General features: G+C 47.8%; 1 protein-coding gene across 1 annotated transcript in view; it reads right to left on the reverse strand.

Moving 5' to 3' along the window:
- ABCA12 (ATP binding cassette subfamily A member 12) overlaps window positions 1-15632 on the reverse strand; it is a 700854-nt gene that overhangs the window by 46884 nt on the left and 638338 nt on the right. Inside the window, exons 54-55 of the mRNA XM_069615933.1 lie at window positions 445-537; window positions 90-195 (exon numbers count right to left, since the gene is read on the reverse strand). Of these exons, the coding sequence (XP_069472034.1) occupies window positions 90-195; window positions 445-537 (199 nt within the window). The remainder of the gene's footprint in view (window positions 1-89; window positions 196-444; window positions 538-15632) is intronic.

Consider the following 15632-nt stretch of genomic DNA (forward strand, 5'->3'; position numbering starts at 1 on the left):
GCTCTACGGGGTAAAGTGCAGTTCCTGCCCCCGTTCCAAAACGTTGCCCCCTTTTCCCCATTGTGCTCGGTGCCTATGGCCAAACCTACCTTGAGAAATGTGTTGGGGAAGTGCTGGCGCATCATCTGGGTCAACGCGTCCACATCCACTGAGCTGTCTCTCAAATGCATCTTCACGGTGAAGCCGCTACCAAACCTGGGGAACACAAGTGGTGTCAAAGTCAATCGAGAACCTACGCCAAGCCATGGGATTAATGGGAATGCATCCCGCGTAGCTCTAAAACCTACTGTTTTTAAAAACAGTGGTCCGTCTCCACATGGCTTCAGAAAGGTGCCATTGTGGCCCTGCTCTGCACTAACTACACAGAGTGGATTCCAGCGCCATGTGCATTTCAAGGTCTAGTCACCAATGTCTTTTACCTGTAGAGGCGTGTGAGAGACTTACCTGTTCTTGATGTGCTGCATTGATCCGATGCACTGGAACTTGCCCCGAACCATGATGGCCAGCCTGGTGCACAGGGCCTCGCATTCCTCCATGCTGTAACATAAGCAGATCCATTTGAGATCTCAATAAAACACACTCCAGCCTTCTCACGTAAGCATTCATTGGGTAACTGGGGGCATTTCAATTGTCAATCTCGGTTTAGTGTACACTTAGTTCATGGCATTTCTTCTTTTTTCTTAATCTGTTTATTGAACACACTAGCATTGCACCCTCCATTGCCATATTACAACCCGTGTATACCCAACAGCTTTCCCCCCATATATGCATATGAATGTGGATCCCGTCACCAAGAGTCTCATGGCAAATAATGTCCCCCAACTTAAAGAACCCACTTGTTATCCCACCGTCCCACACAGCCTGGCTCCTCCGCTTACACCTTCTCAAGAGAGGCTCCCATTATCTGGGCTTGGACAAACCTCTCTGCTCACTCAACATACGCATTTGCATCATTTGTGTCTCCCAGAGAGATCAGGGAATGCTACTAACCCAGCCCCTCTAAACCTCTAACCTCTCTCCTTGGCTGTTCAACCAATACTTGGCACTCCTTGCGCACCGCATCGCCGCTCTCTGCCCCAATTTTCAGAGCTGTGCGGATGATACCCAGCTCATTTTCAGGCTACCCTCAGCCTCCTCCTCTCCTTCCCTCATCTCTGACTGTCTGTCTGCTATCCAGGAGTGGTGTGCCACCAACGACCTCTGCCTTAATGCCAGTAAGACTGAGATTCTACTCATCGGCACCCCCTCTCCCTCCTTCCCTTCAGCTCTCTGGCCGGCATCCCTTGGCCCTCTTCCTGCTCCCACCTGCAAGGCTAAAAACCTCGGGGTCATCTTCGACTTCACACTCTCCTTCTCTCCTGACATCTCCGACGTCTCTAAGAAGTCACACTACCAGCTGCAGCTCCTCAGAGGTATTCTTCCTCTCCTCTCCTTCCCCCAGAAGCTCACCGTCTCCACAGCCCTGGTTCTCTCTAAGCTGGAATATTGCAACAGCCTCTATCTAAATCTGCCTGCCTCTACTCTCCGCCCTCTGCAACTTATCCAAAACAGGACTGCAGGACTTGTCCTTGGCCTCACGCCCAGGGATCGTATCCCTCCAGGACTGAAATCTCTGCACTGGCTCCCAGTGGCTGCAAGAATTACGCTCAAAACCCTCTGCATTATTCACAAGGCCTTCTGGGGCCTGGGACCGCATTACCTTCAACTCTCACTTCCTAAATACCTTCCTTCTCGGGCTCTACGCTCATCCGCCTCCAACTCCCTCAGGGTTAGCCGCTTCTCCAAGCAACGAGTTGGTGGTCGATCTCTCTCCTCAGCTGGGGCCTCCCTCTGGAACAGCCTTCCTGCCTCCCTGAGACTTGAGGAGAACCATCTCAGGTTCCCGAAACACCTTAAAACCTTCCTCTTTGCTTCTGCTTTCTCTGCCTCTCTCCCCTGCTGAAATTCCCTGCCGATTCTGCACTGATTACCTGGCCACCTTTTCTGATCTTGGGGCCAGGTCCTGCCTTTTGCTCCCCTGCCCTTCCTCCCTGGCAACCCCCTGCACTTGGGGACTGGTTCTGTATCCCTTCAGTCCCCTTACCAGCACTTATGTCTGCTCTTACCTTGCACTTGCCACCATCAGGCCGTTTTATCATATTTATTCTTCTTTCCCAGGTACTGCTCTTTCTCTTTCCCTTCCCCTGGCACTCTTCCCTTTCTCCCTACCCTCGCACTTGCGCAATCTGAATGACACCTGGCCTAGTAGGATCGTTGTCTGTCTTCCACTGTTTTCCCCTCCCTTGCCTTGTCGCGCATTGAAACACTTGGATATAGGCGCATTATAACTGCCATATCATATCATATCATAAACGTCACTTCCTGCCTTTTCACCAACGCACAGAGGATCAGGGCGTTTGCTAGGAAGTCGCATTGCCTTCAAGACCTCAATTGTTCCCACGTAATGGCCCGTCAGCTGCCAACACAAGAAAGGACTGAACAGCTTCGATCATAGTTTCATCTCACTACAGTAGATGGAAACCCGGGATCATCAGTGTCGCTGCTCTGCTCCGATTCCCAATAGTTCCTTTGAATCATCCAATTATTCGGTAGAATCAATGCACAATTCCAGAAATCCTTTCCAGGCTCCAGACTGTCTCATTGGGTCCTTACAGTTGCCTCCAGCTTTGCCGCAGTACCCTTGGGAACTCCAGTATCATTCTCATTTCAGGCAGTCTTGCATGGACTCTAGTTTCCAACCCAGGTGGCCAATCTGTTCTCAATGTTCTGCGAAGATCTTTGATGGTCTCCAGTGGCAGCTGTCAAGATGGACTCTCCCACTGTCACGTCCACCTCATTGAACCATCTCCATTATGACCATCGTGCGTGCCCATGGGCAGGGCAGTGGAGTGCAGCTGGAAGAAGGTCTCCCTCTTTTGACTATTGGTGTTCTCTATAGGCAGCATGGTGTGTAGCTGGAGGCCTTATTCTGTTCCAAATAGGGGGAAGGGAAGGTCACTGCATACGAGTCAGGCCTCTCTAGCCCACTGCTCTCATTTCCTGGCAGGTTCTGTCCTTGGTCTCTACAATCAGCCAGAGTTATTAGAAGGAACGCCTCATCTCTATTGACAATCCTGATCCTATGGACTCAAAGGATAATTAGCCTCACAGCTCTCTTGCCACAGCTGCGCTTACCTTTGGGGCATTGCTGCACAGCAGCATTACACAGCATCCCTCTTCCTCCTCTGATAGGATACCGCTACTCCCCCTGTGTTCCCTCTAAATTGCAGTGTCCTTTTCCACCCAGAGTCAGCGTAGCCAGCTGGGAATTACTCCAGATCACAGGGAGCATGGAGCCTCCACCATACCTGTGTATTTTCAGCTGGCCTGAAAGCACTTGAGGGGAGGGGTGGCATTTAACCAGAACTCTGCTCCACCCACTGACCCAAGTTCTCCACTCCGTCCTATTTAAACATTTAACTGAGGATAGAGACAGGTCCATTTTTGTTACTGTGTTTAAACACAACATTGAGCAAGACCAATAATGCCAGACAGAACTTGACATATATTAATTAATGCCTTCACATCTATTAGTTTTACATAAATGATTGAATCATCTCTTTTTTATTATTTTGTATTAAAAAAACAATTCACATTGACAATTCATAAATGTACAAAACCGCGCTTAATATCTCCGACACCTCAATTTATTCGGCTGAATGCATGCATTTCCCAAATATCATACACATCCATGCATTCCTTTTTCCACACACTACCTCCAGGTTATGATACAACATCCAGTCTAATACCCAGAACAACACACTTATACCTTCAGTACAATATACCACCATCTAAAACTAATAGCATTGATGTGTTTTCTTTGACTCTCCGTCGACACGTGTTTCAGCCGGTTCTCGTTAGCTCTGCAATAAGACTAAATACTCCTCCGGCCTTAATCAGGACAAGAATGTCATCTAAATAATGTACCACACTTACTATACTTCAGTGTTCAGGGTGTTTTGTATTTGTCGCACACACTTTTTCAAATTTCCTCAGCCAGCACTCTACTTGACCTGCCATTTTTTTCAATTTGCTCTATTCCGTAACTCTACTTTTCAAAAGGCTCTTGGGATGTCTTATTTCGAATGACGTGTGAACTGCTGCATAACTCCGTTTAGGCAAATTCCCCAGAGAGGACTCCCTCTTTTCTTTGTAAGTTTTGGATGGACATTAGTTCCCCTTTTACCCCGATGTGCCGTTAGGACGCGGATGTGTAATTTTGTGCTCATCTCCCCTCTGTGGATCTGATATTATTTCGAGCAAGAGTCCATCCAGTAAGACAGGTTCCCGGTTTCAAGAGGCTGTGGCAGTGTCCGCCGTTCCCTAGGCAGCTGCTTCCTGAACACTCAAACAAATGGAAGGCAATAGTTGGATGAGGTGCCAGGTGGAATCCTCTGGCCTTTCATTTGACAAGTTGGAAACAAAAGAGAAAGCAGAGTAGCCAATCAAATATAGGAGAATGCCAAATGTACACAGGAAGTTAGGGAAGGTACTCGAGGTAATACATAAACGGTCTACCAGAAAGATGCAGAATACTTCAGAGGCTCCACTGCTTCAACTCATTTCACATGAACTCTCTTGCATGTCATGTGTGCATTTAAATGGAAGGCAATTGATTGGCAGCGTTTGTGACCACGTGGAATGCTGCGTGCCTGGATCCTGTGTGTGGCAGATAGAGCTGGGCGGTTGAGGAGTGGTTGCCGTCTACCTGCTTCTAAATACATTAAAGTGCCTGAGTATCATTGGAAGAGGACTTTCATTTTTATTTACACTATATCTAAATCTTTGACTTCATCTTCCATTTTTGTGAAGGTATTCTACCTTTTTCTCGCATTTAATATTTTAAGGAATGGCTTAACTGAAGCTTTGATTGCATATCATTCCCTACCCCAATTATTTAATGATGTGCTCTTACTAGCTGCTTTTTTGATCAGACTTGCACCACTTTGCAGACACTTGCTTCAGAGGGATAGGAATGGTGAGGGAGATATGGGTTGGCTGGGGCTTGAGAGGAGTATGAATAGAGAGGACTTCCCAGATGCTTGAAGCCATCATTGTCAGTTCCTGCTGCATATTAGTATTCCAGGTGTGGATGGTCAGTCATCAGGAAACTGGAAAGGTTGGCGTATGAAGTCCTTCACCCTCTTCTTTTCTGCCGCGGGCCGACTTGGAGGCACACAGCCCGGGGTCCCGGGAATAGCTGCGCTGCTCCTGTCAGATGCAGCCCTGCATATATAGTTCAGCTAGCCCTGGGAGTTCGGGGGCAAGCCGCGGCTAAGTCCACAGGCACCTGCTCGATCCGCTGCTGCCCCCCTCTGTGTTCTTTGCCCTGTCTCGTCCCACTCCTCAGACAGGAGAGATTCTATTCTTTGCCTTTTCTTTTTATTTCTGCATTCCATCCAGAGTCATGATGGGCTGGATGGTACAGTCCAGTGTGAACCAGGTAAGTACATCCAGTAAGCACAAACACGATATACACAATTGTAGAGGAGCAGGTGGACACGTCATCCCTAGCTCCCGCCCCCTCGCCTGCGTCATATTGGAACTACAGGAGAAGAGCCCTATGTGGGACATCAGGTATCATCCTAATACTGCATCGAGTGTATGAGAGACGATATGCACTCGGACAACCGTATGGAATGTACCGTCACACTGAGAGGGTGTAAGGATGTTTACATACACCATTGGACATCATAGAGCTATAAATGAAATCTGACCAGTGCAGAGTGACGTCATGGAGCAAAGATACTGAGGCGCACTGAGACGTTATGCAAATACTTAAAGGATAAAGATGTAACTGAAGTAACAAGAGAAATATAATCAAATATGAAGAAATCATATATGTAAAGAAGATAAAGGAACCAGCTGACTAATAAGTGTATATACGCAGAAACGCAAAATAAATAAGGCATATAGAGGCTTGCTGCAGAAGAAAATATAACGTGGCCAGAGCAGCCATGATGGAAAGATGGATGTCGAGCTCGTATTGAAACCAATTAAGCTACCTCAGAGACCAGGGGTGCAGAGTAAGGAGACACTGGAAAAACAGCTTTGTGTGTGGAATAATGAGGAGTCTATTGGCCGGGGATCAAGGATGCTACTTCAAGAAATAAGGAGTCAAAAGGATAAGCAATGTATGTAAGACATATTTGTCTTTGATTAAGTAAAGAAGAAAACATCTTCAAGAGCCAAGTATTGGACAGTTAAAGATGCAGAAAACCTATGCAAGATGGAGTGAGCAGGCCCCCAGAGGCCAAGAATGGTAATGACACCCAGCTGAATTGAATCAAGTAGCAGTAAATAGAAGGTCAAAATGGACACATTTGTGGTCTCACACGTGATTCAATCGTTGAAAACAAGGGCTGTTCATTAAACCGAAATAAAGATATTTGCATGCCCACACTTCCTGGAATGTCCTAGAACAGAGAACGGGCTTTGAGGTCAACTCCAAAGGAGAAGCCTTGGCTTGGGGCCAGACCAAAGAGAGATGATGGACTAATTGGGAAAGTGAGGAGTAGTCTGCCGTTACTCTCTTGGAGTTTCGTTTTGCTTATGTGCTGCTTATGAGCCAATAGTCCAAGGTTGGGAAAGCATGCCAACCAATCAGAGGGTCTATGTAGCAACATGCTATGCAATGTTGAATAGGCCAAACCGCTGCCATTTCGCTATAATCAATATTGTACATATTTAGAGGTGGTTAAAGGTGTCCCAACCAGATAAGGGGCATACAGTAATATTTTTAGTCATTACATAATATATATCTCTATATGTTCCCTTAACCAATCCCTCCCTCCAATAGATTGTACAGTTTGCCACGTAGGATGACATCATAGATAAGGCAAATCTAGGTATAACACCTTTGCATAATCAAATGTAGTGTGTGAAATACAGTCCTCCAAATTGCCCTACTTTATGTTATGTTAATAATAAAGTAGTACATTGCCATATTCCTTGAGTCTGTCTGGTTATTTGGGTCTGAGGTCATTATTGATAATTCCATGTAGCAAATGAGACGCTTCAAGGAGCTAGAGCACACAATAAGTAAGATGCTAGTCCATCCTGGTGTCTGTGTCTTTATTCCTTTATTTCCTTCAGGGGACAAGCGTGTAGCTTTCACTAGCTGGGCGCAAATTGGACTGGGGTTATGTAGATATGTACATATTGCATTCCCGCATTATCCCCTCCTTGCCCTCCTCCACATGCCCTAATTCTGTACTTCTGGCTGTTCTGCATTACCTCATTCCCTGATCTCCAGGCACTCTTAATATGCACTCTAGCATTCCCACATTATTCCTTCCTTGCATCCCTCCACATGCCCTGATCTGTACTTCTGGCAGTTCTGCATTACCTCATTCCCTGATCGCCAGGCACTCTTAATATGCACATCTAGCATTCCCACATTATTTCTTCCTTGCACTCCTCCACATGCCATGATCTGTACTTCTGGCAGTTCTGCATTATCTCATTCCTGATCTCGAGGCCGTCTAAATATGTACATCAAGCATTCCAACATCAACCCTTCCCTGCCCACCTTCACATGCCCTAGATCTGTACCTCTCGCAGTTCTGCATTATCTCATTCCCTGATCTCCAGGCACTCTTGATATGTACATCAAGCATTCCTACAGTATTCCTTCCTTGCCCATCTTCACATGTTCTAGATCTGTACCTCTCGCAGTTCTGCATTATCTCATTCCCTGATCCCCAGGCACTCTTGATATGCACATCTAGCATTCCCACATGATTCCTTCCTTGCGTCCCTCCGCATGCCCTGATCTGTACTGCTGGCAGTTCTGCATTAGCACATTCCCTGATCTCCAGGCACTCTTAAAATGCACATCTAGCATTCCCACGTTATTCCTTCCTTGCGTCCCTCCACATGCCCGGAACTGTACTTCTGGCAGTTCTGCATTACCTCATTCCCTGATCGCCAGGCACTCTTAATATGCACATCTAGCATTCCCACATTATTCCTTCCTTGCGTCCCTCCACATGCCCTGATCTGTACTTCTGGCAGTTCTGCATTACCTCATTCCCTGATCTGCAGGCACTCTTAATATGCACATCTAGCATTCCCACATTATTCCTTCCTTGCGTCCCTCCGCATGCCCTGATCTGTACTGCTGGCAGTTCTGCATTAGCACATTCCCTGATCTCCAGACACTCTTAAAATGCACATCTAGCATTCCCACGTTATTCCTTCCTTGCGTCCCTCCACATGCCCGGAACTGTACTTCTGGCAGTTCTGCATTACCTCATTCCCTGATCGCCAGGCACTCTTAATATGCACATCTAGCATTCCCACATTATTCCTTCCTTGCACTCCTCTACATGCCATGATCTGTACTTCTGGCAGTTCTACATTATCTCATTCCTGATCTCGAGGCCGTCTAAATATGTACATTAAGCATTCCCATATGTACCCTTCCCTGCCCACCGCCACATATCCTAGATCTGTACTTCCGGCAGTTCTGCATTACCTCATTCCCTGATCGCCAGGCACTCTTAATATGCACATCTAGCATTCCCACATTATTCCTTCCTTGCGTCCCTCCACATGCCCTGATCTGTACTTCTGGCAGTTCTGCATTACCTCATTCCCTGATCTGCAGGCACTATTAATATGCACATCTAGCATTCCCACATTATTCCTTCCTTGCGTCCCTCCACATGCCCTGATCTGTACTTCTGGCAGTTCTGCATTACCTCATTCCCTGATCTGCAGGCACTATTAATATGCACATCTAGCATTCCCACATTATTCCTTCCTTGCACTCCTCTACATGCCATGATCTGTACTTCTGGCAGTTCTACATTATCTCATTCCTGATCTCGAGGCCATCAAAATATGTACATCAAGCATTCCCATATGTACCCTTCCCTGCCCACCGCCACATGCCCTAGATCTGTACTTCTGGCAGTTCTGCATTACCTCATTCCCTGATCGCCCGGCACTCTTAATATGCACATCTAGCATCCCCACATTATCCCTTCCTTGCGCCCCTCCACATGCCCTGATCTGTACTTCTGGCAGTTCTGCATTACCTCATTCCCTGATCTTCAGGCACTCTTAATATGCACATCTGGCATTCTCACAGTATTCCTTACTTGCACTCCTCCATATGCCATGATCTGTACTTCTGGCAGTTCTGCATTATCTCATTGCCTGATCTCCAGCCACCCTTAATATGTACATCTGGCATTCTCACAGTATTCCTTACTTGCCCGTCTCCACATGCCCCAGATATGCACTTCCAGATGTTCCACATGATCTCACCCTCTGATATACAAGATATGTACATCTGGCATTCTCACACCATTCGGTCCCTGGCCTCCACATGCCCTTCTTCTGTACTTCTAGCGTCCCACATGCCCTCACCTCTGGAGAACAGGTGGACTAGATTTGTGCTCCTGGCATTCCAACATGATGTCATTGCCTGGTCAATATCCATACTTCTAGCAGGCCTGTATGTTCTCCTGCACTGCTATCGCAATGTCCTAACTATATTCTTTCATTCCCATATTGTCTGTGTCACACTCCTCCGTGGTCTCTCTGATCAAAGTCATTTGCCTGCCCATTGTGACCCTTTAACCCTGTCTTCAGAAATGTACCAATTCGTTTCACCAAATGCTACACTGATTTTGCCCCTGATGCTCCCTTGATATCAAGTTCCACAAGCAAGGGACCCCTTATTCCTCTGTTCGTCATCTCCCCTATACTCGCTGTAACTACTGAGTCCTAGCCCCTCAGGTCCAAACTCGCCGTTTCAGTAGCTCCAACGAGTTCCAAATGTCAAGCTTCACCAGCTCACACGTAAGGTAGCCACCTTTGTTTGAAGCAAAAACCTGATTTGAAGTCCCACCCATATTTTTAGAAGTCCCATCCCTTTGACACGCCCTTTTGATTAATTTGAAAACTGTAGGACAATAGCAATGATAGAGAAAAAAATCATGCTTGCAGTTCGTTTTTGTGACATAACAATATTCGTTTTTTCCCCACAGCCTCAGCGCCACCTCTGACACCTGAATCGCAGCTACTAAAATCATGGAAGACCTACCACAGCAACTTACAGAAACTAACACTACCTCTCACATGCCACCCATAGCTAACACCTTCTTAACTTTTTCTGGGCACACGTCTCATTTACCCTGCTACCCAAACACCTAATACGGTCGAATGGCCCAAAACTCCTCCCAAAAGATTGCAGTGCTCGCCTAGCCACTTGCCAGAATCTATCCGCCATCTACCCTCCACCGGAAAAGAAGCTTTGGTTTTGAAAATATCAGCCTTGTTTCTTTGAGGAGAGACTCGTTTAAACAACATTCAGGGGAGGTGTTTGCTTAGGGGAGGAGCGGACAGATGGGGCCATAATTTCATGGCACCCGTTCCCTTTGAACGCGATTACATGAAACCACCTGCTGCAGTGCGCTGTCCAGCAAAGCTCCGGGCTTCCTGGCAGCCTCCAGGCAGGCAGCACGCGCAAAGCCTGCATGGAGCCGGGGGCCGGAGCCCCCCAGAGCCCTCTCATAGGCAGAGGAGGAGAGGGACGTGAGCCCTCCAGAGCCCTCTCTTGGGCAGTGGTGGGAATGGAAAGGGGGATCCTACAAGGGCTGGGGTGGGGGCGGAGTTTGGAGAAGGGGCGGGGTTAAGAGGGGGCAGAGCCTGCAGTTGAACTACACTCAAAGGAAACGTTCAAAATAACAATTTAAACATGGTGCAATTTCTTTCATGCTGCTTCTTTCCAAACTCCACACTGTACATCAATTCCAATTTAAATCACTTCCATGGCAGGGGTGCACCCACAATACTGTAATGCAGAGATTGTTAGTACATCAAGGGATCCATAGACATGCTCCACAGTAGAAGGCTACCAGAGTTGCTCAGCAGGTTGAGAGACAGTTGCTGAGATGTTATATATTAAAAACCGGTTGGTAATCCTACGGCTTTTTTCAATTCCTTATAAAAAATCAAGTGCTATAAAATGTGTTTGGCCAGGCCATGGGCATGGGCTGGTCGCTGGCTTATATTCAGTGGGGAGGTGGGGGCAGTGGGTTAAGTGGGATGCTAATCGAAGCGGGGGCTGTTGAAAGCAGGGGAGCTGGGGCGTACTGGCATTATTACCTTTGGTGTGCCCCCCCTTCATGGCTGGGCGCACCAAAGGTGTGAGACCAGTGTGCCTCAGCTCTCACACACAGCAGGCAGCCCTTTCATTCATGGCGCTGCATGGTTAGAAATGACAGGCTCCTTGAAAGAAATGGCTGCCTGCTGCGTGATGATGACTCTGTACTCCGAAACAGGAGGAGGGCTGGTGGGCCCATTCTCTCCTTTTGTTTTCCGAGTAAAGAGTCATCACGCATCATGAAGTCTCGTTTAAAAGGCTATGTGCCGCAGGATGACTCTTTACTCGGAAACAAAATGAGAGACTGGGCCCTCCAGCCCTCCTGCTGTTTCGGAGTTCAGAGTCATCTGGCACCCGTGTAGCCGAAGCCAAGGGTCTACTGGTTGTCTGCAGATGTCAGTACTTCCGAAGCATGAATGCATGGAACCAAGAGAGCTAGAGCATTTCTAGCGCCATTCGTGCATTCATTATACTAGTATTTATACACTGATTCCTCAATACCCACTCTCTCTCTAATGTTCACTGCACACACGTGCACGCCCTCACCTTTATTTATTTATATATTTATTTATTGTGCATTTGTTAGGCGCAACAGGGATGGAACACGGATTGAAAACAGTGAATACAGTGGAAGATAAAGACAAACCTACTATGCCTTGTGAGTATTCAGAACGTGCAAGTGCAGCGAAAAGTGGGTAAGTGGTGGAATGTCTGTGCTCGTGGGTGAGCAGCAGATGAAGTGCATAGTGTGGTAAGTGCTATGTGGGCTGGAGCCACGTTGGGTAGAAAATGCAAGCCTACAGGATTGAGGCCGGTGGGTGTCGATGGAAGTGCTGCGAGGAAGGCAGAGGCTGGGGCAATTGGGTGTGGGCCAGGACCCCAAAAGATACATAAGGGCTCTGGTCACCAATCACAGCGACTGTGACATTAGCAGAGGGAAGAAGGAAAGGAGGAGGTGAACAGGAAAGTCTTGAGGAGCTTCATGGAATTTGCGGAAGTCCTGCTAAAGACGAAAAGGAAGGGGGAGGCTGTTCCATATAAGGGAGCCAGCTGAAGAAAGTGATCGGTCTCCGGCCCTCTGTTTAGCGAAATGTTTACACACAGAGAGTTGGTGCCAGAGGACCACAGAGGTCTAGAGGGAGAATATTTAGTAAGAGAAAGTTGCAGATAGCGTGGTCCCATGACCCAGACAGTCTTGTGGATGATGCAGAGGGATTTGAATTTAATCCGTGACACAAATGGGAGCCAATGCAGAGTTTTAGGGCAGGAGAGATGCGGCCCCTGGGCTTAAGGCCAAGGATAAATCTCACTGCCCTCTTCTGGATTAGATGGAGGTGTCTTAAAGGGGAAGAACTTAGATTCAGGAGAAGGCTATTGGAGCACTCAAGCTTAGAGAGAACCAGGACTCAGGTAACATCGAGCTTTTGGGAGAAAGTGAGAAAAGGGAGAATTCCTTTGAGGAGGAAGAGTTGAAAGTGAGACTTCTTGTCAATGTCCTGTGTGTGTGGGAGGAAGGAGAGGGAGGAGTCGAAGATGAGTCCAAGGTTTCTGGCTTCAGATGAAGGAGAATAGGGAGAGCCCATAGAGGATGGCCTGAGTGAGGGGAAAAAGGTGGGAGCAGGAGTCCCATTGGGAAGGATCTCAGTCTTGCTGGCATTGAGGCAGAGATTGTTGGAAGTGCACCAGGACTGGATGGCAGAAAGGCAGTCAAGAATGATGGAAGGTGTAAGAGGGTCAGAAGGTAGTTTGAAAAAGAGTTCCGTGATTGCGAATATCTGTCAGAGAAGTGTGTGGTTAAAATGAGTTTATATCTAGTCCAAGCATATTCTGCATAACATAAGGGAATCCTTTTTTTAAATCATGTCTCATTATATCAGGCTCGCACTGGCAACCCCATGAATTACCTCTCGTTCGGTGTTTACTTGGGGTAGAGCAGGTCCGCCAGCAGCAGGTCGCCGTCCGTCGTGAGCCATGACGTGGGTGTTTCTCAAAGAACAAACTGCACAGTGGCAGCTGCAGCAGGGAACCCGGCTGGGTGAGAGGCAGCAGAGGCTGCGCCAGGGCAGTGCACATGCCATTTTGCTTTGCTTCTTGCAAGCAGCTCTTTGCCCCATCATGGGCCAAGCCAAGTTAAATCTTTGCTCACAGTCTGTGCCTGCACATTTCCAAGGACAACATACCAGCGCACATTCGGTGCCAATGCCCACAATGCGCAGGCGCGAGGCCGGGCAGGGAGCTCGGGTATAACATACCACACCCTAGATGCCCCCCTCATTTACACCAGTGCAACACCAGGGCTCAAACGTTTTTAAAAATCAAATTCCGACTGACACCATGTCACCTGACCTGCCTGTCAGCTCTCTGAAGATTACGGCTCTCAGAGAGAGAGAGACAGAATAGCAGCCCAGAACCTGAGAAATCTCTGTATCCTTCCCCACAAAAAAGGGGGTCTGTCAAGTGTCAGAGGAAAACTCCTGGTACCCGGTTACCCAGTCTAGGCCTGCCTGCATAGAGAAAAAGAATGATGGAAATGGAGAAGGGAGTGTTATGTAGAGATAGAAGAGGCGTGGGGGTTTGGCTGCAATCTAGGTGGAGAAAGGCAAGGGGATAGAGAAGAGCCGGGGAGTGTAGGGCTTATAGAGAAAAGTGATAGTGCAGGGCAAATAAAAAAGAGGAAGGGGTGGGGTCGGGAATGATGCATATATATGAGAGAGAAAGGCAGAATACAGCAGGAAGGGGAAACGTAGGAGGAACTTGGATTGCTCCAGAGAGGAAGGGGGCGTGAATAGAAAGGGGAACTGGAGGGTGCACTGAAAGAAGAAACGGGTGCAACAGGCAAGGGATTGGTGGATAGAGGTGAGAGGCAGGGGGCACACCATGGTATAAAAGCCAGTTAATGTAACATGATATAACATATCAAAGAGACCAGAAATAGAAAATAGAAATAGAGGGAGCCAGGAGCGAGAGAAAGAGGGGAATAAAGAAGAGGGGGCTAGGGTTGGTATTAGAGGAAAGGAGGTTAGTGGTGTTTAGTGAGAAGTGTTCCAGAAGATCGAAGGACAAGTGCATCGAGAAGCAAGGGATGGATTGGGGAAGAGGTAGAGGTAAATGCAATGGGACTGGTGAGAGCGAGGCATGGCAGTCGGGGTCAGACTGGGACAATAAATAGGCCTCACGACCCTTGACCTCTGATAACATCACCGGAAGTGATGTCATTTGATCCCACCCCAAAGTGACATCCCGGAAAGCGATGAAACACAACCTTTTACCCCTTGACAAAATAGGAAGTGGCATCAAATAGCATTGTTCGCAAGACTAAATTACTGTGATTCCAAGCAGACGTCCAAGGCCAAATGATAATGTGTTATTATACAGCACTTAGGCTTAAGGTCTTTTTTATAGAACAAATATGCGTACAATATCACCCAACCTGTGTTCGTACTCATTTATCGACCAAAGAAGGATTTTGAAAAAAGAAAAAAAAAAGTGAAAGAAAAAAAAATAGATTTCTATTTTGTTTTCTTCCAAACCGGCCCAGGCATGACCATAAACTGGCCCCTACCCCCAAAGAACGATTTCGGCCCAGCCACGGGCCGAAAGGCCGAGGAGTCAATCCGACCCTGATGGCAGTCAAAGGGAGGCAGGAAACAGTGGAGGGGCAAGAAGTGGTGCATAGAGAAGAGAGCGAGGCATGGTGCTCAAAGGGAGGCAGGAAACAGTGGAGGGGCAAGAAGTGGTGAATAGAGAAGAGAGCGAGGCATGGCGAACAAAGGGAGGCAGGAAACAGTGAAGGGGCAAGAAGTGGTGCATAGAGAAGAAAGCAGTGGATTGGGGAAGAGAGATAAAGGGAAATGCAATGGGAGTAGTACATAGAGAAGAGAGCGAGGCATGGCAGTCAAAGGGAGGCAGGAAACCATGGAGGGGCAAGAAGTGGTGCAGAGGGAAGAGAGCGAGGCATGGCGATCAAAGGGAGGCACGAAACAGTGGAGGGGAAAGAAGTGGTGCAGAGAGAAGAGAGCGAGGCATGGCGATCAAAGTGAGGCAGGAAACAGTGGAGTGACAAGAAGTGGTGCATAGAGAAGAACGGGATGGATTGGGGGAAGAGGTAGAGGTAAATGCAATGGGAGTAGTGCATAGAGAAGAGAGCAAGGCATGGCGATCAAAGGGAGGCAGGAAACAGTGGAGGGACAAGACGTGGTGCATAGAGAAGAGAGTGAGGCATGGCGATCAAAGGGAGGCAGGAAAAAGTGGAGGTGTAAGAAGTGGTGCACAGAGAAGAACGGGATGGATTTGGGAAGAGAGGTAGAGAGAAATGCATTTGGAGTAGTACATAGAGAAGAGAGCGATGCATGGTGATCAAAGGGAGGCAGGAAACAGTGGAGGGGCAAGAAGTGGTGCATGGAGAAGAGAGCAAGGCATCGTGATCAAAGGGAGGCAGGAAACAGTGGAGGGGCAAGAAGTGGTGCATAGAGAA

Source organism: Ambystoma mexicanum, chromosome 9, assembly GCF_040938575.1.
Source record: "Ambystoma mexicanum isolate Mex_15411 chromosome 9, UKY_AmexF1_1, whole genome shotgun sequence".
Taxonomy (NCBI): domain Eukaryota; kingdom Metazoa; phylum Chordata; class Amphibia; order Caudata; family Ambystomatidae; genus Ambystoma; species Ambystoma mexicanum.